The 23535-nt window shown below is 32.5% G+C and overlaps 4 protein-coding genes across 11 annotated transcripts in view; 2 read left to right on the forward strand and 2 right to left on the reverse strand.

Annotated features, from left to right (window-relative positions):
- The window catches only part of LOC101503105 (uncharacterized), a 5492-nt gene extending 4270 nt beyond the window's left edge, over positions 1 to 1222 (reverse strand). The window contains exon 1 of the mRNA XM_012713391.3: positions 9 to 1222. Coding sequence (XP_012568845.2) covers positions 9 to 824 — 816 coding nt within the window. The 5' untranslated portion in view covers positions 825 to 1222. The remainder of the gene's footprint in view (positions 1 to 8) is intronic.
- A 2234-nt stretch (positions 1223 to 3456) lies between these two features.
- LOC101512867 (uncharacterized) lies at positions 3457 to 8414 on the forward strand. Its single transcript, XM_004485519.4, has 10 exons — positions 3457 to 3628; positions 3848 to 4064; positions 4684 to 4809; positions 4890 to 5042; positions 5569 to 5695; positions 5868 to 5909; positions 6390 to 6677; positions 6775 to 6817; positions 7001 to 7078; positions 8064 to 8414. The coding sequence occupies exons 1-10, from the start codon at positions 3552 to 3554 to the stop codon at positions 8128 to 8130; spliced, it is 1218 nt and encodes a 405-aa protein (XP_004485576.1). The 5' UTR covers positions 3457 to 3551; the 3' UTR covers positions 8131 to 8414.
- A 1324-nt stretch (positions 8415 to 9738) lies between these two features.
- LOC101513193 (potassium transporter 7) lies at positions 9739 to 16225 on the forward strand. Of its 2 annotated transcripts, XM_004485520.4 has the most exons (10): positions 9739 to 10174; positions 10468 to 10696; positions 10817 to 11065; positions 11268 to 11318; positions 12338 to 12598; positions 12711 to 12763; positions 12865 to 12979; positions 13095 to 13349; positions 13970 to 14492; positions 15088 to 16225. In XM_004485520.4, the coding sequence occupies exons 1-10, from the start codon at positions 9911 to 9913 to the stop codon at positions 15620 to 15622; spliced, it is 2535 nt and encodes an 844-aa protein (XP_004485577.1). In that variant the 5' UTR covers positions 9739 to 9910; the 3' UTR covers positions 15623 to 16225. The 2 variants fall into 2 exon arrangements, with proteins under 2 accessions (XP_004485577.1, XP_073224909.1); XM_073368808.1 differs by lacking the exon at positions 11268 to 11318.
- A 1123-nt stretch (positions 16226 to 17348) lies between these two features.
- LOC101513516 (uncharacterized) lies at positions 17349 to 19272 on the reverse strand. Of its 7 annotated transcripts, none has more exons than XM_012718713.3 (5): positions 18966 to 19272; positions 18817 to 18870; positions 18137 to 18293; positions 17709 to 17775; positions 17349 to 17549 (listed from the first exon to the last, which is right to left on the reverse strand). In XM_012718713.3, exons 1-4 carry the CDS (start codon positions 19203 to 19205, stop codon positions 17720 to 17722), a joined length of 507 nt encoding a protein of 168 aa, XP_012574167.1. In that variant the 5' UTR covers positions 19206 to 19272; the 3' UTR covers positions 17349 to 17549; positions 17709 to 17719. The 7 variants fall into 7 exon arrangements, with proteins under 7 accessions (XP_012574167.1, XP_012574150.1, XP_004485578.1 ...); XM_012718696.3 differs by having other exon boundaries at positions 17349 to 17552; positions 18966 to 19270; XM_004485521.4 differs by having other exon boundaries at positions 17709 to 17761; positions 18966 to 19267.
- Between the last annotated feature and the right edge of the window lie 4263 nt (positions 19273 to 23535).

The following is a 23535-nucleotide window of genomic DNA, read 5'->3' on the forward strand; positions in this document are numbered from 1 at the left end:
TTCATCAAATGTCTTCTGTAGCAAGGAGAATCCACTGAACCACCACCAAATCCATTAAATTGAGAGTATATAGTGTCGCGCTTGCGCCATCCGGTACAAGGTTGTAATCCAGTTGAATCAGCTAGTTCATAATCTCGCGTTAAAGCTGAATTCATTTCAGCTCCATTATGATTAATACTAATAGGATTCCTCAAGAGAGGGGATTGAATCCCCACAAAATCAGCATCAGAATCAAAATCCAATAAACCTATATTGTTACTGTTATAATCCACATGCTTGTTAATATGATTATTATGAACATTGATTGGATTGTTTTCATTCCAAGAAGTAAAATCACGGACAGGAAACACATTAGGATTAGGATTGACATTATGATTATGTTGTTCTTGTTGATGATTACTACTACCAATGTACATTTTACTGAAATTGCCACATAGACCAAATTCATCAACAAACCTTTGAGTGTTGGAATCCAAGCAGAATGTGTTGTTAGGGTTATAAGAGCTTATTCTTCCAGTTCCAGAACTCATGGTTGATTTAAAATCCTCCATAAGAGGTGTTGTTGTTGGTGATCCATTATCAGAAGAAAACAAACTTGAAGAAGAACCATCCGATTGCAATGAAGAAAAACCACTGATAGTAACAGGTGATGATGATGCAGTTGAAAACTTGATCTGATAATTCAAATGATCTTCATCATCATACATCACATTCACACCATTACCATTATCATCATCAATGTGTGATGTTGCATGAGGGATCTCATCAAGCAACATCTCTAACTCTCCATCGTCCTTCACATTTTTCATCATCTTTCTTACCATATCAAATCGCAATTAGAAAACAGAGGAGCAAACATTAATTGGTGAATCAGTAAAAATGGAAACGCGTGATTTGGTTGATCGTGTGTGTAGGGATTGAAGGATCAAAGTTGGAGTAACGAAATGATGATGAGAGTGAGAATTTCATTTGCATTTGCATTTGCATTTGAATTTGAGAAATATGATCTCATATTTGGGTTTTGTTTAAGAGGAGTTGGTGAAGCATGCAAAGATTGAAGATTATATACGGTGACTTGTAACCGTAGAGGAACACATCACACATCACACACCACACTCAACATAGTATCTCTCACGCTATCAAAGCTGGAGAACTGAGGCTATAACCTTTCTATTTCCTATTTTTATTTTTTCCCATATGCACACAAATATAAATAAATTGTTAACATACCCCACAACACATTGCACAGAGAATGAGAATAAACGAACACTACGCTGCGTGTATTTATGTAAGTCTTCCTTAAAATTAATTAACTTACTCTTATTTTAAGATTTTGCTTCTTCTTTTTTTAATTTTAATATATGATTTGGGTTTAGTGAATATGAAACTCCTTTTATGAAGCGTATTGTGCACCCTCTGAACTGACATTGGGCCCCGCTGCATGATTAGAACTTTACCGTGGAGTTATGCGCTAGTGTTGCGCGTGGGATGGTTAATTGTTAATGTTAAAGGTTTTAGTTACATCTTTATCAATAGAGTACACAACTTTGGGAATGTTTGTTTGCGGTCGTCGCATTTTAATTCTATTGTAATTTTGTGATACTTGTTTCTATTTGTAGTATTTTTTATGTTATGAATAGTTTATATTAATATAGTTCTCTTTGGTTAGTTAAAAAATATAACTTTGTTATCCTTTTATACAAGTTTATTTAGGTATTTTAAAAAATATCAGTTATTTAATTAAATAAAGAAAGATAAATTTGTAAATAAAATAATTTAAATAAATGATAAAATTGTAAAAAAAAAGCCACATTGAAACAATAAATTATTTTCATATATTATCGATATATAAGTAAATAATGAATTTAGTCTTCAAGATGGTAACAATGGTTCATTTTTATTATTGAAATTTGTGAAGTAGAAAAATATTATTAATCATTATCTATTTTAAGAATTTTTCAACCTATAAAATTATAAAAGTGTAAGCACCACAAACATATTCAACCAACATTTAAAATAGACGTAACTAATAAACAACTGACAATATTAATCAACGATACGAATATTCGTCATCAAATCAATTGTTGAATCAAATCTGGATTTATATTCACGCCCGACTTAGTAAATTGCTAACTTATATCCCTCTCTTATTTGTCACCATTTCATATTATTTTTTCTTCTTCCCCTATCTATCTTTCTTCGGAGTCTCTATTTTGTACTTATCTCTCCCATTACTCGATGTAAAAGGCTAGCTAGTACTTTGATCTACCACTGTTCTCTCCCTTGGTAAGTATCTAAAACATTGTTTATAGTGTCCTTTTTTTAATCTAAATAATCTATCTAAAATTATAAATAATTTAATTCTTTATTTTTTGTTGTGTTTCTTTTTATTATTTATAAAAAAAAATATTATATCTTAAATTTAAAATTTCACAATTATATATAATTTTTTTTACTATTTCATCTATAAAAAAAATATCATACCACAGTTGTTCTCCACTAAAACAATATAAACGTTGATATTTCACAAAGTAGTTTTTTTTTATACAAACAATATGTTCCTAAAATAAAGCATCTTTCTCGTACGTTTACAAATATTAATCATACTTTGATTAAAGTAGAAGAATCTATAGTCATCCTATTTAAACATTTTTGGTAAAAAATGAGAAAATAATTTGTTTAATTGGAAAAAATAAAAGAACTCATTTTTTATTTTTTAAAACATGATATTAATTAATTTAAATTAATAAAAATTACAACGATTGAAAATATTATAATTCAAAATTATTAAAATTGAAAATGATGAATATGTTAACAAACTCATAGCACTCACATTAATAGCACATAATGATAAAATATATACAAATGTGACAAAATTCACAAATACGATCAAATTGAGATTTTTGAAATACTTGTGTTTTCGAAATTATAACGTCAATGACATAAAAATTATTGATTAAATTTATACTTGATCGAAAGTTAATTTTTAAATTTAAATAAAAAACACCGCAACAGGATTTCGTACCAAAAGAAAGAACAACCAGACTACTACATTGAGACAATAAAACCATCACAAAATATAAAACATAAATTAAATATACGTAAAAATTATTTATTTAAATAAAATAATTTAGAGAAATAATTTTAAATAAAAAATACATTTAGATTATTTTATATTATAAAATTATACACTACATCATTAAAAAATATTAAATAATAATTTTTAATTACATAATATGAAAAAATCTAAAACTGTTTGTTTTTAAAATAAAGATCGATTACGTGAATCTGAATCGATGATAATAGAAAGACTAAAATTGCGATTAAGTTTTTTTATTAATAAATTAAATTATTATTATTAATTTATTATTATTACTAAAGAGATAAAAAAAATGCAATTAACCTATTATTTGAATTTAGTAATTTAAATTCGATTTTTTTCAAATTTTCGTTTATTGTATTTTACATGAAAATCAAGAGAAGAAGGAAAGCTCGTGCGTGTCTGTGTAGAAGCTGAAAGTGTTTGAACCGCTTCTTCTTCGGAAGCTTCAATGGCGGGAGGATCATCTCGCAGCAACGGTAAACGCCCCCTTCAGGAAGACGATGACGAATTGACTAAAAATCCACCGTAATTTATCTTCTTCCTCTTTTTTACTCACAAACCCTAATCCCATTTTATTACCACTGACAGAATTCCATTAATTGTTACAACTATTTTTCTAACTTAACTTATTAGATATTAGCTTCCGCGTTCCCTTGTGTGAGATTTTGCTTGAGATTGTTATAATGAGTTTATGGAACTGAATTTTATGATAATTGATATGAATTTATGAATCTATCTATACAGAGCGAAAAGGGTTAGGTTTCCAAAGGGTAAGAAAGGGAAACCAGTAGATGTAATAGTGGAGAAAGTAATTGTTGAGGAGGATGTGAATGACTTAACAAACCCTGTTGTTGCTGCCAAAGAGCGTGTGAAACGCAGGAATCAAATTACTGCCGAGTTGTTGAGTGAGGAAAATGGAGGTACCTCAAATAACTTATCGGCTGCTGAAGTGAAATATGAGGTCTGTTTTTTAAGTTTTTCGTTGAGTTTCTATTTATTATGTTGATAGATAATAATGTTCTCAGCAAAAGAGTTAAATTAACATCATGCAGAATGACTTGTACTTTTATTTGAAAAAATAAATAAAAAATTATGGTGATTGGTAATTATTTGTAACCTTTTTCTGTCAATGGAAATTATGGAATTAATAATGATCTAGAGTGGATTTTGGTTAAAAGATTACTGTTTATATGGTGTATGAATGTTGATGAAATATTCATTTTCTGGTTTTGCACTTTGCTGTTACTTGGAAATTTGAATTTACTCTGTTATATACAGATTGTTGATATATTCCAATTTTCAGCACTTGGAAAGCTTCATAAATTGGCAATGCTTGGGAGGAATCTTTTTTCTAAAATAATTATAATTTGTTGTATGGAGTGTTTATTAATGGACTCTAGTACCATAAATTATATGATTGTGATGTTTGTAGCCAGTTGGCTTCTGTTCGAATGAATTTTTGTACTGTGATTCTTCCTTAATCGGTAGTAGCTTTTTATAGTCTATTTGTTTCCATATTCGTGTGCACTTGGGTTCATATAAACGATAGGCAGGCAGTGATTGGTGATGTGTGTTAGCAGGATAATGAGAATTTTGTTGATGATGGGATTCAAATTGAGCCTTTCAACCTAAATAAAGAAAGGGAAGAAGGTTATTTCGATGCAGCAGGAAATTTTGTTGAATATGTAAGAGATAATGAGATTAAGGTGAGGTATTTCTAGTATTTTTATATTTTATTTATGACTACTTTTTTATTTCATTAATAAATTGTCAAGGATTCTTGCAGGATGCATGGCTTGATAATGTTGATGTTGATCCTAGATATGCTGGATTAAGCTCGGTAGCAATAAACGATGAAGAGGAGGTCCAAGAACTTTCTTCTAAAGATGTTGCAATCATGAAGAGGCGAATTGCAAATGTTCTTGAACCAGGGGAAACAGTAAGGCCTATGTTCTATATTATTAGGTCTAATTGATTTGAGATAGCAAGATCAACAAGATATCGCTTTTGTAATTCTTGAAAATAGGAAATGAAAATAGAAAACATTTTCTCAAGCCAAAACAAAGCTTATTATATTTTCTTTTGGTTATTTTTTGTATTTGTTCTATTGAAGCATCACTATGGAATGTAATATTTATTTGCCCACTCACTCCAGTGCATATCATCTTTTTTTTGGTGATGGAACCGGAGTATATCATCTGTATATATGTTTAATTTAACATTACTTTTCTACATGGCACTGAAGTTGTAATTCTTGTGAAGGGAATAACAATGGCAGTTGGTTACAAACTAGACATAACTTCCTACAACCATACTTTGTTTAATTGTGTTCTCTTAAAGTCTTGCAATTGAAAATTCCTATACTTAACAATATAATTTTACATACATATTTATTTATTTTATTTGTTAAGGGATGTTGAAGGTCATTTTTGCTGGTTTGTATTAATTGATATTTTTTCCAATAGGTATTACAATGTTTGAGAAGGTTAAAAGGCAACGGGGATAGAAAGGCAAAAATGTCTAGTGAGACTAAGGTTGTATTTGACCAGCTAACCGAGGATGCTATGAAGCTGATGGAGAATGGTGAATTCAGTTAAGTCATTCTCATTGGGCTTTGTTGATATTATCCATGGTTAAGATGTGTATTCATTATGATAGCCTGATGGGACCCTTTATGTTGTCCAGCTTGTTTTGCTTCAAATCAATTTTTTCACAAAATGCTTAATATTGTTTCTTTATGTTTGTCTGTTTGTGTTTCTTGCAGACGTTTATCATGAAAAGAAAGAGGTTTTTGAGCGCGAAGCAGGTCAGTGTATTACATAATGCCTTTGTTCTATTTGTATTATAATTCGATTGCTGTATTGACATTTGACACCTTTAACTTTATGTTTTGTGACATGAGTTACTTTATTAACATGATTGAATGTGCTGCTAAATTTATACCTACCTTGATTTAATTATTAACCATTCAGCTATGTGTTTTAATGACATAATTTTATTCCACTTATGTTCTTGTTATGGTTGCAATGTGAAATCAAATATGTTGCCCTATCATCATAATGTTTTAATAACAAGAAAACTATTTTTGGACCATCACATTAAGCTTTAGATTTATGGGAAATTGGTCCTCGGCAGTATTTAATCTCAACATTTTTCTTGCCTCTTCTTCCATGAATGGTGATATTGACGTATAGATTTACAAGGACTGAGGAGCAAGGAATGGTACCTTTTTCTGTAGAAGCACTAATTGCTAATACTTATGCCTTTTATAATCTCTCTTTTTCAGAAGGATATGAGAAGTTAGCAAGGGCAAGAGGAGAAGGCACATCTCTGCACTCAAGCGAAGGGAGTTCTTTTTCGAATGGGGCGGAAAACTTGCTTTCTGATGGCCAGGATTCAGGTGTGGCCTCTTCAATATTCCCGACCACATCCACGACCACTTCAAATCCACCTTTGGCTAGTGCAGATGATTTTGATATGTTTGCTGATGATGACGAGCTGGCTGCCACTAAGCCATCTACAGATGAAAATAATGCAGTTAGTGAACCGTCGTCAGATGCCACCATCAATCCTGGTACAGAGCTGCCTCTATAAATTTGGCATCTGAAACGGCAATTTTGTTGCTGAATTTTATCTTTAAAGTTTTTAATTGGTTCTCCTTTTCTTTCCAGGTGGAGCTTTGCAAAGCGATTATGTGTTTGACGAATCTTCTGGGTAAGACTCTTCTCTATTCTATATCTTTTCTTGGAAATAATCTAAAACGAGCTACATTACTCGCCCATTTTTTAATGCTGTAAAAGTTCAATCAGTTCTCATTTCTTCTTTCTCTTGATGAATTTTTTTATAACAAGATTATGTTGAAAACTTGATCTGACATCAATTTATTTATTGGTCCAGGTATTATTACAGCAACAGTTTGGGCTATTACTATGATCCAAATACAGGGCTTTATTGCTCTGCAGCATCAGGGAAATGGTATTGTGTATTCACGATTCATCTTATGTCACATGTCACTTTTGATGTTTGTATTCTACTCTCTTTATTTATTAGCCATCTCAATGATTTGTGCTAGACCAAGATAAGAAAAATCCAATAGCTAGAGTGAGAGGGCCAACAAAGAAAATTGTAGCTCACACCTTTGAGAACCAGACAGGGTCATGGCATGACCTTTTTTGGGCATTTAGCTGACCCTACCTAATAGAAAAAGGTTTCATTTACTGTTGTATGCTTGTTGGTGATTGGTAGACAGTTTTATAATTCAATGAACTAGAGAATCCTAGAAAAGAGGTCGGGGTTGAACTTACTCTTGTCTATCTATAAGCGAGGCGCTTAAATTTTTGGGATTTCAAGTTGAATGGACCTGGTAAAAGTAGCTATATATATATATTTTTTAAATCAAGTGTCGCAACCCTCTATTCAGGTAGGATCGCATGGGCGTTAAAGCTCCCCCTCAAGAGTTTTAACGTTGATGCATTGCCAGAGTTCAAATTCGAGAACTCTAGTTAAACTGGAAGAGACTGGTGTCATCCCGTTCAAGGCGCTCTTGGGTAGTAGCTGTTTAGTTTAGACCTTGTTTACTTTGTGCAACCATTTTTGTGTTTTCATTTTCTAAAACATGTGTCATTTACGTTGATGTGATGAGAGACTCTTGAAGTGAATCATTGTCATGTAGAGAAGATGAAATATTAGTTAATGAAATGCTTTTCGGAAATAATGAAAACAGCTTTTTGACATTTTCGTTGTTTCTAGGAATAAAGACATTGGTTCACTTCAAAAGTCTCTTACATTATTGTTAACAAGTAAAATTAACACAAATTTTAAAAATTGAAAATATAAAATGTTTTTACAAAGTAAACAGACCCTTAGTGTGTGCTTTCTGTGACTGGTTCAGTTCATTCTTGGCCTTGTTGATAATTTTGTTTGTAGCTCACTAGGAATGTTTATTTTTGTTTAAATGCAGGTACTCATTTAACGAGGAAACTGGCACCTACGACGAAATTCATGAGGTTGCACCCAATTCAAGTTGAGGGGCTTGTTTCAGGGGAATATGCACAATTTATAGCCATATCAACAATCATTGTCTTCCGATGGTTTATGGACAGACAGAAGCATTATTGATCGTTTTGCACATACTTGTGGCCGTGTAGGTCCTTGCTGTAGCATATCCACAATCATAGGTCCTTGCTACTGCCAGCAGTTTTTCTTCTGCCTTTATCTCTTTTAAGGTTGCTGATGATGTGTAGTATTGTTAAAGATCACCTAATTTGATCTCTTTAAGTTAGTAATAATAGATGCTTACTCTTTTGACTTATGATTCCCATAGCATGTTTATTTCTGCGTTGAAATTGCAGTCGAAACCTTGTAACCGTCGAGGCTAAAATTATGGAGCTTCATCCTGGACATGCATTGGAAACTGGAAACCATGTGGCTGCATAAACAAACGTAGCAGTAGTCAGTTTGCACTTCAAAATTGCAAAACTATTTTTGCTCGTACAATTGGATAATTGTTTTGTTGGCTTCAAAATTAGAATCATGCTAATGTGTTGCTTGCTGTTGAGTACTGGTCACTCCTTATCAGTGGAAAATATATTTTTTTTACCTATATATATAAAACCGGGAGGGAGTATATTTATAGTTTTGAAAAATATATACAAAAAAACAAGCATGTAATATTGTGTTTTATTAAGCAAGTTAATATTGCTATAGTTTGTTAGACTGCCCAAATAATAATAGTATACCACATCGTAACATTATTCATTTTGTATTAATTTAAACTCGTAACGTAGCCTTTTTATTATGTTATATGAAACAATACTTTGTTTTAGGGAATGGAACAATCCTAATCCACCTGATATTGTCAGATTATATATTACTAAACAAACCCACAACATAAGAGATTTCAATAAAATCCGTTCAATATGGCTAATAAGAAGAAAATAACAATTATGAAAGAAGAAAAATACCTTTACAATTGCAATTCATATTCATAATAATGACAACAATGCTAGATGAATAATACAAACTGCAGTTAACAAAATAAAGAAAAACAAAAAACCACATTTATGGATTATGCTCTCTTAAAGCATATCAAAGAATAGGACGGAAGCAATATGACTCATTATTTGTCCACACAATTCACAACAAGATATGGCTAATTTTCAGTTCAGGATAACATGAGTTGAACGGAATCAAAAAATATATATAAATTAAAGGGACTGACTATTAAACTTTTTAGCAACTTTTTATAAATGTGTATAATAATCTAATGCTATCTTGGTTCCACTTTATATTATATTATTATTTGAGCAATTATTATGTAAAAAATATTGACACTGGATAATATTAAATCATATTATTATTTATTCAAATATTTGTATAAATATTTATATGGTGAGCTCTGATTAGATTAGATGCATTCATCTAAAACTTTTAACTGTCTGTGAATTAAATTTAAAAATAAATATTTTTTTCGTTAGATATTTGATGATGAAAGTGAATAAAAACTATCTTTATTATTATTATTATTATTATTATTATTATTATTATTATTATTATTATTATTATTATTTATATATGATAGTGACTACTAAAATCAAATAATGATAATATATGAGGCTCCAGTTTATTAAATTTGATTTGCTATTTTCTATTGGTGTCTCTGTCTGATCACTATCTCCTTCCTCATTCATATTCATACTGTATGTATCTCTAAAATGCAAACAGTTCATAATAATGTGTATGGTACCAAATTCGAACCATATTAATTATGCGTGGAGGAACCCTAACAAGGATTCCAATTGATTCTCGATGGCGGATGATAGTGGGGAGATCAATGGCGGATTCTCGATGGACTCAACCGAATCAAGGTGGGTTTTTCAAGATGAAGAATATGCGTCTGATATAGAAGAGTACGAATCCGATTTCAGATTCAGAGGACATGCCACTGTGCCACCGGATTCCGAAGATGAAGATAGCGCCCGACAGAAACTCATTCGTACTGGTCCTCGAATCGATTCCTTCGATGTCGAGGCTCTTGATGTTCCTGGTGCTCATAAAAATAATGATTATCAGGTCCTTCTTTTTCTTTGCTAATCATGATTGGTTCATAAGAAATTTATGACTTTATTGTTTTACTTACTATTTTAGAGTCGAATTTTTTATTTTCAAGATTTGTATAATTTTGTTTAGAAAGATGGTAATTAAGACCGAGTTTAGTTACTTGTACTTGTAGTAGTAGCTTGAGAATCTTTTTGTTTCAATTTTATTTATAATCATATATTAATGTAGTAGTAGCTTGAAAAACTTTTAAGTCAATCTATATATTAATGTTTTTTGCTTGTTTTCTTTGTAATAATTTATTGCAGGATATCAGTGTAGGAAAGAAAATTGTATTGGCTTTTCAGACTCTTGGTGTTGTCTTTGGTGATGTTGGAACCAGTCCGTTATATACATTCAGTGTTATGTTTAGAAAGACCCCTATAAATGGAAATGAAGACATTATTGGAGCATTATCACTTGTCTTGTATACTTTAGTCTTGTTTCCTTTGGTGAAGTATGTCATGGTTGTTATGTGGGCCAATGATCATGGGGAAGGTATATTAAATTAAATATTATAAAATAAACCTTCAATATTACTTGCCTTTCTCTCTCTGACTATCATTGTGTTCTGGCAGTTATGTTCTCAAAATCATAGTTGTTTTCGAACCACTGCAGGTGGCACTTTTGCCTTGTACTCCTTGATTTGCCGTCATGCTAAGGTGAGTCTTCTCCCCAATCAGTTACCATCAGATGCCCGTATATCAAGCTTTAGGCTAAAGGTGCCATCTCCTGAGCTTGAAAGATCATTAAAAATTAAGGAAAGACTTGAGACTTCTTTGACTCTAAAGAAGACACTACTAATATTAGTGCTTGCTGGTACTTCTATGGTGATTGCTAATGGTGTTGTAACACCAGCAATGTCAGGTAATTAACTGCTACTACTTAACTTATTTATGTAATTTTTTGGACTTGCCTTGTCGCCTGTTCGGGATGATACTGATAATATACTTGTAATGCTATCTTGTTACTTGTGTTCGTTGGCAACTGGTGTTTTCATCAACATTTGACCTGTTTAGTGTTTACTTCTGTATAATAATTCTCACTTTGTATATATGCCTGGCTGCAGTATTGTCATCTGTTGGTGGTTTAAAAGTTGGGGTTGATGCGATCAAGCAAGGTATTACATTAGCCTATAAATGTACTCTATTATCTGTAATTTGTAACCAGGGCTGGCCCAAGGCAAGGGCTTTAGGCCTGACTCATGATAGCAAAAAGGCCCAACTTCAAGCTCTCTCCCCTAAAGCAAATGCCTCTCAAAATTTGCTTTAGGCCTCACTCCCTGTTGGGCCAGCTCTGTTTGTAATAGTTATTGATGCCTAGGTTTGATACTGTTACCGTCAAGACCAACTTTAGGTTGTGTTTAGCAAATGGTTCCCCTTTGGATTGTGTTTGGGAACCACTTGCCAAGGTAACTAACTTTTGGTCAACGATTGGAAGTAGAAAGTTTAGATATTAAGAATTTACAACCTAGGGTGTGATCGACGGAACTATAATTGAAAACCCGCTCCCCGGTGACCAAGAGAAGGTGATTGGGAGAGACAAATAGAAGAATTACCAATCTGTACAATAGAGACGGCGGAGAATGAGACACAACAAATCAGAATATCCAATCATTGTGGAAGTGAGACACAGGGGGCGGCGTTCCTTAGACCACTTCAATAAACAGTCATGGGTGGTTGATGGGTGGGTCACAAAAAGTTGTTGGAAGCCACAGTTCGGTAGAGAAGAGGAAGAAACAAGCCCAAATAGTAGCTGTAACAACAGGAACATGTGTCCTAGTTGCAAAGGTACCAAACCGAGGTTAGATCGAAAAAGAGCTGTGGTTGGAGAACATTTCTCGACAAGCAGGTAGTGTGAGAAGTGGATCCACTTGTGTCTGGTTGTCCGCACAAGTGAGGAAAATACTAACGAAAGATCTAGCGTGTGTGAGCACGTGGCTGGCTGGAACTGATAACACTTTATTTGCTACTGCAGTCTATTGACTTGGTCTGAGAGAATGGAAAGCCTTTCTTGTTTTAGTTTTGTTTCTGAGGGGGTTGGATTGGTGGACATATTTATAAGTGAGCTGATTTATATGCGTAAGATTGTGTCTTTTCTATTATTGCATTAATCTTTTCTCCATTTTTAACTTTGCAGATGAAGTTGTGATGATTTCAGTTGCCTGCCTGATTGTTTTGTTCAGTGTACAGAAGTATGGAACAAGTAAAGTAGGACTTGCAGTAGGACCTGCTTTATTCATATGGTTTTGTTCTCTTGCGGGTATCGGGATATACAATCTTGTCAAATATGACAGTAGTGTCTTGAGGGCATTTAATCCTATTCATATCTACTATTTCTTCAAGAGGAACTCAACTAAAGCATGGTATTCACTTGGGGGTTGTCTTCTCTGTGCAACTGGTAAACAAAATATGCAGGATCTTAAAAGTGGGAATGTAATAATAGTATATAATTTATCTTGCCAGTTAGGTAGATTTGGTTCTACTAAAATTCTTTCTGGATTGTTTTGCAGGTTCTGAAGCCATGTTTGCAGATCTGTGCTACTTTTCTGTACGATCAGTGCAGGTAAAGTTGTGTTTATTAGACCATTGTGCTTTTCTCATATCTTTTATTTCCTTTGTCTTCTCATGTACTAATATGTGATGCTTGGTGGTGTTAATTTGCAGCTTACATTTGTGTTTCTTGTTTTGCCGTGTCTGCTATTGGGTTATTTGGGTCAAGCTGCATACCTTATGGAAAACCATGCCGATGCTGGTCGGGCCTTTTATTCTTCTGTTCCAAGTAAGTGTTGATAATAATGTTCTTTGCCCCGGGCTATCTTCGCAATTTATCTTTCTTTACAGTGGGCTGTTTTAGTAAATTACTGGATTTTCAAGTAACACTATTCTGTCTGCAGGTGGTGCATTCTGGCCAACTTTCCTTATTGCTAACATTGCTGCACTGATTGCAAGTCGGGCTATGACTACAGCAACATTTTCATGTATAAAGCAATCAACTGTACTTGGTTGTTTCCCTCGTCTTAAAATCATTCACACTTCCCGGAAATTTATGGGCCAAATCTATATCCCCGTCCTTAACTGGTTTCTGCTTGCTGTTTCTCTGGTGCTTGTCTGCTCAATATCCAGCATTGATGAGATCGGAAATGCCTATGGTAATGATTGTTTTAATGGTTTTCATATCTGCGGATAATCTCTAAATTTTAGCAGCAATATTTACGTTGCTTTGTCAAATTCAAACTTGGTGAATGGTGATAATGTTAATATCACATTTTTATTGAGACCAACAGCTAGAACAAAATGGTTTGCATCAGAAGCTTATGTTAATGTAATTATGTGGAAAAGCACTAAATTCCCCTCATACTTATTTTGAGTGGAGAATCAATAATACAACCGGAGCCTTGTAAAACAAAACCTTATATGCTTAGAGAAACCCATGCATAGTGAGAAGTGAGACCTTAAACCCTATTGTAGCTCTGTTTTAATAAAAGCTATCGTAGATCTGTACTTTGAAAAACTGTCTGTAAGCTCGGAAAAATGTCCAGTTGTCAATCTAGGTATATGTTTTTCCATCCGCGAGACTTTTAAGAGGCAGTGCTTACTGTTATCTATTTTATTTTATTACAAGTGGGTATGGTCACATTTCTGTTGAGTTGAAGGAAAATATTCATCTGGATCTTTGAATTTGTGAAATGAATAGATCCTAATCGATAATAGTTTGATTTGACAATTGTTAATGAATTCATATTCAGCTTTTTCCTTTTTCCACTTTCAGGCATTGCTGAACTTGGGGTGATGATGATGACCACTGTTTTAGTGACCCTTGTTATGCTTCTTATATGGCAAATACACATCATCATAGTGTTCTGTTTTTTGGTAGTCTTCTTGGGATTGGAGTTGACTTTCTTTTCATCTGTTCTATGGAGTGTAACAGACGGAAGTTGGATAATATTGGTCTTTGCCGTAATTATGTTTCTGATAATGTATGTATGGAATTATGGTAGCAATCTCAAGTACGAAACTGAAGTCAAGCAAAAACTGTCGATGGATTTGATGCGAGAATTAGGTTCTAATCTTGGGACAATACGAGCTCCTGGAATTGGTTTGCTTTATAATGAGTTGGTCAAAGGAATACCAGCAATTCTTGGCCATTTTCTGACTACACTTCCAGCTATTCACTCCATGATCATATTTGTGAGTATTAAGTATGTTCCAGTTCCTGTGGTTCCTCAAAGTGAAAGGTTCCTTTTCCGGCGAGTCTGCCCCAAAAGTTATCATATATTTCGTTGCATTGCCAGGTAACTAGCTCCTTTTATTCACATTTTCGGCTGTGTATTAATAAGAGATGTTAACTTTTATGCCCTGACAAAGTGGTTTAACCTTATAAGTTTAATGGGTTGTCAAAATATTACAAACTCAAAAGCAAATAAGCTGAGAAACGGAGTGAAAGAGAACAACCCTGTAAGGGTTGATTGAATGTCTACAGGAAAGATAGAGTTCTCTCTTTCCAAGGGGTTTTTCTTTAACAAAAGGTTTTCCCTTTTTAAAGAGAGTTAATACTCAATTTTCCTATTATTCTATCAATTCAGATTTCAGAGTCCAATCTTCTTCTACTCCTCATACCATTTAAGTTAACCACCTACCCAGTTATGCAGCTATTACTCTTCAGTATCACCGAAGTAGTTTTCTAACTCTAAGCGTCTGCTTTGCTTCGGTCACTTTCATTTTTGTCTTGGGTCCTACCGAAATGGAGGTCCTTAATATTTCTTTTAGAAACTTGTGCAATAGCTTCATGTGAATATCCCTTTAAGGGGACTATTTATTAAAACGATCAATAATGTATGCTGTTATCGTTAAAAAATAGTATTTCTATCTGAACTTTTATGTCAACAGGTATGGTTACAAAGATGTTCGAAAAGAAAATCACCAGACTTTCGAGCAGCTGCTGATTGAGAGCCTAGAGAAATTTATACGCCGTGAGGCTCAGGAGAGGTCACTAGAGAGTGATGGGGATGAAGATATTGATTCAGAGGATGAGTACTCTAGTTCTAGGGTTCTAATTGCTCCCAATGGGAGTCTTTACTCACTTGGGTTTCCTCTTCTTGCTGATTTTAAGGATACAAACAACTCTGTTTTAGAACCAAGCACATCTGAGGTGGTAAGCCCCACAGCCTCTGATCACCCGGTGTTTGATGCTGAGCAGAGCCTTGAGAGGGAGTTATCTTTTATTCGCAAGGCTAAAGAATCTGGAGTTGTTTATCTTCTTGGTCATGGGGATATAAGGGCAAGGAAGGACTCTTGGTTTATCAAGAAGTTAATAATAAACTATTTCTATGCCTTCTTGAGAAAAAACTGCAGGAGGGGGATCACAACTTTAAGTGTGCCCCATTCGCATCTGATGCAAGTTAGCATGACTTACATGGTTTGAAAATTAATTTTACAGCCCAATGGAACGTCTTGGAAACCACGGTGTGATAGCAGTGAGCAGGCCCTCAAAAGGTTTTATTTTGGAATGCACAATTCACTTTGTTTGCTCGATCCCTTCTGGTTCTTTGATCTTGGTCTAGCTAATCATCAGAGATCGTACTGATGTTTGTTGTGGTTGTGCGTCTGCCATCTTCATATACCAAATTGAAATAGGCTGATAACAAAAAGAAACAGATATGTTAAAAATACATACAGCATTATGTATACACATTTATGAACAATTCCACGTCAATGTGAATGTACAAGTGTACAACAATGGACACCGAGTATTGTACAGTGGCATTGGATTGCCCTTAATTTCATTTTAATATATTTAGATTGCATAAACTTGTTGTTTGCTTCCCATTTTCAGGAAACATTTTCTTGATTGAAACTCGAAAGAGATCATATTACATTTCATCTAAAATGTTTGGATGTTGTCTTACGATTTTAGGTTTTTTATTTGACTGATTCTAGAGTGAAAGTAGCCATTCATGTGATTCATACTTTTATTTAGATACTCGACATTGTTCACAAAGGAATAAATTCCCAAATTATTAGGTTCTTCTGGTTTGTGGTGAGCATTTCAGTATTTTATGCATAAATTATAATTTATTGCTATGACTTTGGAAGATTGACTTATTAATGCGAATATTTCATATACAAAGAAAAGGTCCATATTATTCACTGCAAATTAGGAAAGGAAGGTTGAAATGGTTGGTAAACCATTTTAATTAGTCTTGTTTTTGTTGTAAAATAGTTGTAGTGTCAAGTTTCCAGTTACCATATATATCTGTTTCAAATATTGGCAATCGGCATGCTCTACTTTGAGGAAATCTATTGATTTATTGTTATGCTCTTCCATTATCTGTTTCCTTGCTTTTGCTGCTATCATCAAGGGCTGTGCTATTACGTTATGCCTATTTTCCCCTACTTTTCAATGACCTCAGAGTTTGAATATTATGGTCAGTCTGATACTTTTGATGCAATGTTCATTCTTTGTTGATTTTCAGTTGCAGTTTCAACTTGGTATTTTATTAGACAAATCTCTGGCTGTGTTGAGTTAATATTATTCTCAACAGTATACCTTTTTTTTTAGCTTGAACACTGTTTTTCAATAGGCTTGATGCTTTTGTCACTTAACTAACAAGAATTTGGCTTATATTTTACAACAACTAAGTTGTCTGAGATATGTATAAGTAAAAATTCTAGTATTTTCCATGATTACGTGAATTTCTTCCGCACTGGCTTATCTGAAGGAAGGTACAGCTACAATTCAGCTTGTTATATTTGATTATCAAATGGTTACCTCATTTAACTACTAAATCACCAGTTTTAGGAAGGTGAAAAAAGCAACAATAAAAAGGAGAAAGTAAGAAGGGAGAAGAAAATGAAGAAGGCATGTGTTGTATACTGTCCAGTTTCTGTGAGTTCTCTAAGATAAAAAATATGTAGACCACTTATCATTAAGAGTCTAAAATTGGACGAGATTAAGCCTGAAAATATGTTATAGCTGGGAATAGTCATTACCTTACAAGCCAATTTTATAGAGTTAAGTTAGATCCAATCTAAATTCTAAGACTTAATGCGTGAAGTTTCCTCTTGCTTTATATGTATAGTTTCACATACTTCAAAGTCGAGAAGCAATTGAAATTATAGAAGTGGAAAATCAATTTGGCACAAAAGAATGCATGAAAATCACCCAGAAGAAATCATGTGTATTATACACACAAAAACCAACTTTACATCAATGAGTCCACAAATTTCTTGATAACTAGGGATTAATTGCTAATTTGAAATTCAACATCAGTATATTGTACACCGTGCAGGGCCACCTGAGCACTCACATGGCTCTCCAATAATCACCACAAGTAGCCTCAGAGAATCACCTACTGAAGAGAAGGTAGAAATCATAACATTAATAATTGTTTTTAAACTATATAATACATCTAAAAATGAAGGATAAAAGATTTGAAAACAGTTTAGTCGTTTAAAGGGTGTTATTATCATATCATAAAACCTTTCAAGTTTGTTAAATGAGGACATACCATCGTTGACTCTAGATGATAATTCCTTTAGTCTCTATCTTCCTCACCTGCCACTTAACCCACCACACTTCATGGTAAATCAAATTAACTTTATAACATGCAGCTAATCTCGTTTAGAGGTAGTAATTGTTAAACGAACAACATACAGACTTAGCAACAGATGAAATGTTCACTGTCATGAGCAATAACAGCAATTGGTTAAAATCTGAATAAAGGTAAAAGCTCCTAAAAGCATAGCAGGGTTTTCAAATTTAGAAATTCTAGTATTGCTCAAGCAACACCTTTTCCTTTACATGAAACTTTATGAAACAAACAAGCAAACAAACTAATATAGTAGCATTTGCAAATGTTCAAAGGAACAACATAACAAAAAAGAATGAAATATTAAATATGCCAAGGATGTTGAAAGTTGAAACATGAAAATATACCTCTAAGGGTAGAAGCAAAACCACATGTAGTTAAATGGTTTGCAAGTGTCTCTCCTAACTGCTTTTGCCAATTTGGTGCAGTTTTTTCTTCGGATAGTAAAGGTGAAACTAGTGCTGTCTCAGATGCTAGATTCACAGTAGCAGATAACACTTGTGGCTGTCCATTAATAACATACATTTAGATTAAATTGCGGTGATAAAACTTGTGGCTATTTAATTGTATATCAGCTTTACACTAACTAACATCTAATCTAATAAGAGTCTTCTATTTTTCTATGTCATGTCATTAACTTTAAAATGCAATTACATAAGTGGGGTAATATAGCAAAATACTAGTAAATTAGTAAAAGATGTTTATTGAATGTAAGAGTGAAATTAATTTAAGATTTGTTGGACAACACAGCATATGATTCATCTTTCACTAGTGCTTAAAAATAACTCAAAATTCTAATAATGATCGACAAAGCTTCTTGAAAGTAAAATTTTCACAACCTTCCTTATCTTTACAAGTTGAGACGGTGACTTAATTGTTGTTGGTTCGACAAATTCAATTTTGAGTGACACATTCATCTTCACTTATTTTTATTAAACAGACATCAATCAAGTCATTGTATAGCCTTATGAATCACTGAGTACTATGAAAATAGAAAATATTGATGACAAAATAGAAATATACATACTTGAGTTTCTAAAATTCTTTTAACACTAGCTGCACAACCCTCACACATCATTCCCTGCATTACAAATTTGAATTCAGTTATTCCCTTTCGCCAAAATATATAACAATAAAGAGAAAAGGAGAATGCAACAGAGACACACACACACACACCCGAACATGGAGAACGATGCTAGCATCATGGAGGTGGTCCCCACCGGAAGAAGAAATTGAGCACCGCAGTGGCATAACAGAGTTGTGGAAGCGAACGCGATAGTTGAGTTGCTGCTTCTGTTGGATGCCTCTGCGAAAATTAAGACTCAGATTCAGAGGTTTGAAAAGTGTTATCTGCTTCACAGTAGAATCCATTGCTGTTGGATTTGGGATTGAAAGAATTGAAGAAGATGAACTCATATTTGGATTCAGATATTTTATTTACCCGGACAAAATTATAAATACAATTTATAATATTTTCTGAAAATTATTTTTTTTTAAATTATCATGAATATCTTTCTTTTTTTTTATGTAGAACCATTTTTTTATTTTTTATCTTGAAAGCAATTTTTGCTAATTTTTTCAGTTGTTGATTGAAATGTTGAAATTTCAAAGAAATTTTCAACACAATTAGCACTATTGACAATCATGGTTACCACTGGACCAATTTTATTTTCATCACACTTCATATATAAATATTTTTTATGTTAATTTTATTGCTCCGTTCTAATTTTGATAAGTCGTCGGAATCAAATTAATCTAAACTTTTTTTATAAAAAAAAAAAAAGTGTTCTTATTATATAAGCACTTTTTCAAGTTATTAAAATTTTTCAAATATAGCACTTATTAATATTCTTAACTCTTGAAAACAAAAAGTAAAATTTCAATTCGTGTTTAAAGAATATTTTAATAACATTTACATAAAAAGTTGATACATTATTAGTTATTTTTCTTATTATGCATATATGAAAAAGATAATTGGATGTTTATAATTACAGATAGTTTTGATTTACCATCGTTTATTTGGCATCGTCTTCATTTTCTTAGCATTAACAAAAATATTGTGGTTTGCATGACTTACAACAAGTTAGGATTAATGTACATCAAATGTTTTGTATCAATTACGAGGCATGATTAAAAAAAGGAAAGAAAAAAAGAGAGCTGGTTTTTATTAGACTTGTGGTCTGCATGCATGGCTTACGAAGCAGAGAGTGAGTGTTTGTATATGCTTGTAATGCAACTATTGAGTACCCACAATGCGTATCTAGTTTTTTTTTTTTTTTTTTTGACTAAGAAAATCATATCATTTCATTTAAGATAATAGTTTCAATATATCATGCTATATAATCAAAAATATTCAGACTAACATAGAACTCACTAAGAAGTGAGAAACATTGTTGGTTTATCTCTTAACAAAACTTATCTCAAATTATTTATATATTTTTTGCACCTAACTATTATAATTCCAAATTCATTTCTATATTATATTTAGTTTAGACCGCCTGATTATACAATAATGCTTCTCGGTGCACTACCCCATAAAATTGTCTCATACAAACAAACCCAAATGCATCCAATAATCTCACATAAATTTTGAAGGATCATATCAAAGGTAGTATATTAGATATGTGGTTTGTATGACTTACAAAATAGGATTAAGGTACTGTATAGTATACTATGACTGTCCTTCACCCCTAACATATATTGACCCAACTTAGCAAGTTTATGGGTATATTATAGGATTCGTAGTGGGTGACAAAATCACTGGGTACCAATCAACTTTTATCTTTGAGATAAAAGTTGTTTATAAGTTTTGTTTGAAAAAACTTTGATCTTAATACAAATTATCATAAAAAATGTTTATTAAAGATTTCGTGCATCTGTAATGATTAATATTAAAATTTTATCATTATTAATATTAATGACCATAAACAGTAGAAAATAACATCATTATTAATATTAACAACCATAAATAGTAGAAAATATCATCGTTTATTATAAACTTAAGTTTTGCTTAAAGTTTAGCAACCTAACAATAATGGTTGCAGCTATACGCGGATTAAAATGTCCATGTGGATTAAGATCCCTTGCATGAGGTGAATTAAGATGACTCTACACTTCATAGTGCATACTACATGCACTAGTGCATTTTAACCTTGTTACATTGTCGATATTAGATCAATTTGATATTATAGTAAATTTTATTAGATCTGTTATAATTGAACTGATCTAACATACATATTATAAAAAAAAATTGTTAGATATGTTCTAATTGATCCTTATGCAAACCCAAAATTAGTTCTACATTAATTAGTTCTCAAGAGTAACCTCCTCATCTCTGAAAAGAACACAAAAACACTTCGTCAACAAGTGCAAACCCATAATTAATTAATTAGGTCACGTAGTCCTTATGCAAACCCAAAATTAATTAGTTTACGTTGTTGCGTCAATTCTTTCGTCATCCCTTCTTCATCATTCATTCATACAGCAATATATATATTTACAATTGTATCCATTATTTCATCATTCATCCTTCATTCAATCACAAACTTAGTCTTCATCATTCATCCTCCATCCGGTTACGAACCAAACAATCACGAACCCATGTATTACCCCTTCAAAGCTTCAACATTTTCATTCTTCAACCTTTAACCTTCATCCTTCATTCTTTAGTAAAAACGCGAATCGAATCGAACGAACTTTCAGCATTCAGCGGATGAACTTCAGCTTTCAGATCGTCGGCGACGAGTTGGTCCAGCACAACATTTTTCTACTTCAGCATCGACGACGAGTTTTGTTTGTCTTTCTCTTCCATCTATCAAGGAGCGTTTCCGTCGAGAATTGTCAATTTCTTTCACCGTCGAGAAGTGTTTGTTGTTTTCTCCAGTAATTTTCTAATAATTCTTGTTTCTTACTTAGCAATCTAAAATTATTTCATTGTTAATTGTTCTTATTATTAATCTTTAATTGAATTTTATTTTAGTAACATTTAAAATAATTTCAATGTAGTAGTAGCTACCCAATTTTCAACTATCCTTTAAAACTGCATGTTATGTGTTTGTGAGATTCTCTCTATTAATAAAACTTCAAATAAATTGTGTGTGTTTTTTATTGGTTTCATTTCCCATGTATTTTCTATTCTAACCCTTTTTCTTTTTGATTTGTTTGATTTTGACTCAAGTGCTTTGCTTCAGACTTGATTTATGATTGGGCATTTTAGCTTAGTTTGATCTATGTAGCTGATTCCACCTAGTGAGAAAAGCCTTTTATTGTTGTTTTCTTATTTTAATATTGATTCTTAACTATTACATAAACATAGAATACAATCATAGAATACACATATCTTAGAAATAGTTTGTGTAATATATGTACAATGTTGTACTGAGTCTAGGATTTAGCATAGTCATTACTCATTAGTTAAATGTTATGTAAAATTAAGTTCAATTATATGACTATCTTTTTCTTTGTTGTTGTTGGCTATTCAATTCATTATATTTGTCTGCCTTTTGTAAGGGTTGGAGCATGTCATATTTTGTCCCTTGTTGCGTATAGGAGATGTTAAAGAATCCATTTTTGTATTTATTTTATTTGTATATATAACATTTTTTTTAATTTTTTTTAAATGGCGTTATGTTAACAAGTACATGCTTCATAATAGTCTTAATTATGGACAATTTGATATTTGAACATTCTGGTTTATTCCCCCAACTTATGTTACCTGAATATGTTCGTGGTGGCATGATTGCCAAAGGATCATATAGTAGTTTATTAGGGAAGAGTTTGTAGGTAGTATCAAGCAACCATTTCATACAAAGACATAAGTTGTTAGGTCTATGACACATCCCTTCAAGCAATATCCCTTTGTGGTTGAACAAGACATAGCTTGTGCTAAGATGTAATTTTATTTGAGTAATAGGGCAGGGAATAGAACATTGAACTCTTGACTCGTTGGTCAATCATCAATGAGTATAAGCATAGTATCTTTAGGATATAAGACTGTAACAATCAGTTGCAATATTAGTCTATTGTTTTTCTATCTCTTTTTTTTTCATTCTTTTACCTTCAATGATTTTGAAATTCGAAATGTATAATCGTATTACTTAACCCTTATCCCTCTGCTCATTAAGATAAACTTGTCAATCTACAAATATGAATGTTTATCATACCTTTGAGTCTAAGGATAATGCAATTACTTCCTTTTATTTTATTTTCAAGTAATTTCCCCTAGAAGCTATGAATTTCCAACCACCGACATCTACTAAACCAGTATCAGTCGTTATTTTCTCTAAGAACTTGCAAACAAAAAATGTGGGGATGTACATGGTTTGGTTTTAATGAAAAAGCCAACAATATCCGTATTGAAACCTATTGTATGGATGGGATTTCAAAATTGGTCCTGATTTCTGCCTCGAAACCAAATTGGCTTTAGTTACAAGTTTTGATATCAGTTTCAAACTTCATAATGTAAAATGGGCATATTCAAGGTTGTCAAAATTGAGATTCTAGATCATATCGAATTGTAGATCGTAAAAGTCTACCTACTATTAAAAAAAACTAATAAAGTCCTATACATGACATTTATATTATAGAAATAGAATACCACAAAAAATCAAGGAACAATCTTAGGCTTGGACTTGCTACAGATGGAATCAATCCATATGGAAACTTAAGTAGTAATCATAGTTCATGGCCCGTTCTATTAGTTATCTACAACCTACCTCCTTGGATTTGCATGAAGCGTAAATACATT

The sequence above is a fragment of the Cicer arietinum genome, chromosome 1 (assembly GCF_000331145.2).
Source record: "Cicer arietinum cultivar CDC Frontier isolate Library 1 chromosome 1, Cicar.CDCFrontier_v2.0, whole genome shotgun sequence".
NCBI classification, from domain to species: Eukaryota; Viridiplantae; Streptophyta; class Magnoliopsida; order Fabales; family Fabaceae; genus Cicer; species Cicer arietinum.

Bases quoted from the DNA above. Each gene is read 5' to 3' on its own strand.
- LOC101512867 (XM_004485519.4), top strand. From the start codon at position 3,552: ATGGCGGGAGGATCATCTCGCAGCAACGGTAAACGCCCCCTTCAGGAA. The intron at 5,043-5,568 runs GTAAGGCCTATG...TTTTTCCAATAG, and splicing joins TTCTTGAACCAGGGGAAACA to GTATTACAATGTTTGAGAAG. The intron at 6,818-7,000 runs GTAAGACTCTTC...TTATTGGTCCAG, and splicing joins GTGTTTGACGAATCTTCTGG to GTATTATTACAGCAACAGTT.
- LOC101513193 (XM_004485520.4), top strand. From the start codon at position 9,911: ATGGCGGATGATAGTGGGGAGATCAATGGCGGATTCTCGATGGACTCA. The intron at 11,066-11,267 runs GTAATTAACTGC...GCCTGGCTGCAG, and splicing joins TGTAACACCAGCAATGTCAG to TATTGTCATCTGTTGGTGGT. The intron at 14,493-15,087 runs GTAACTAGCTCC...TTATGTCAACAG, and splicing joins ATATTTCGTTGCATTGCCAG to GTATGGTTACAAAGATGTTC.
- LOC101513516 (XM_012718679.3), bottom strand. From the start codon at position 19,205: ATGAGTTCATCTTCTTCAATTCTTTCAATCCCAAATCCAACAGCAATG. The intron at 18,294-18,816 runs GTATGTATATTT...ATTAATGGACAG, and splicing joins AAAGAATTTTAGAAACTCAA to CCACAAGTGTTATCTGCTAC. The intron at 17,881-18,136 runs GTATATTTTCAT...TGCTCATGACAG, and splicing joins TTTTGCTTCTACCCTTAGAG to TGAACATTTCATCTGTTGCT.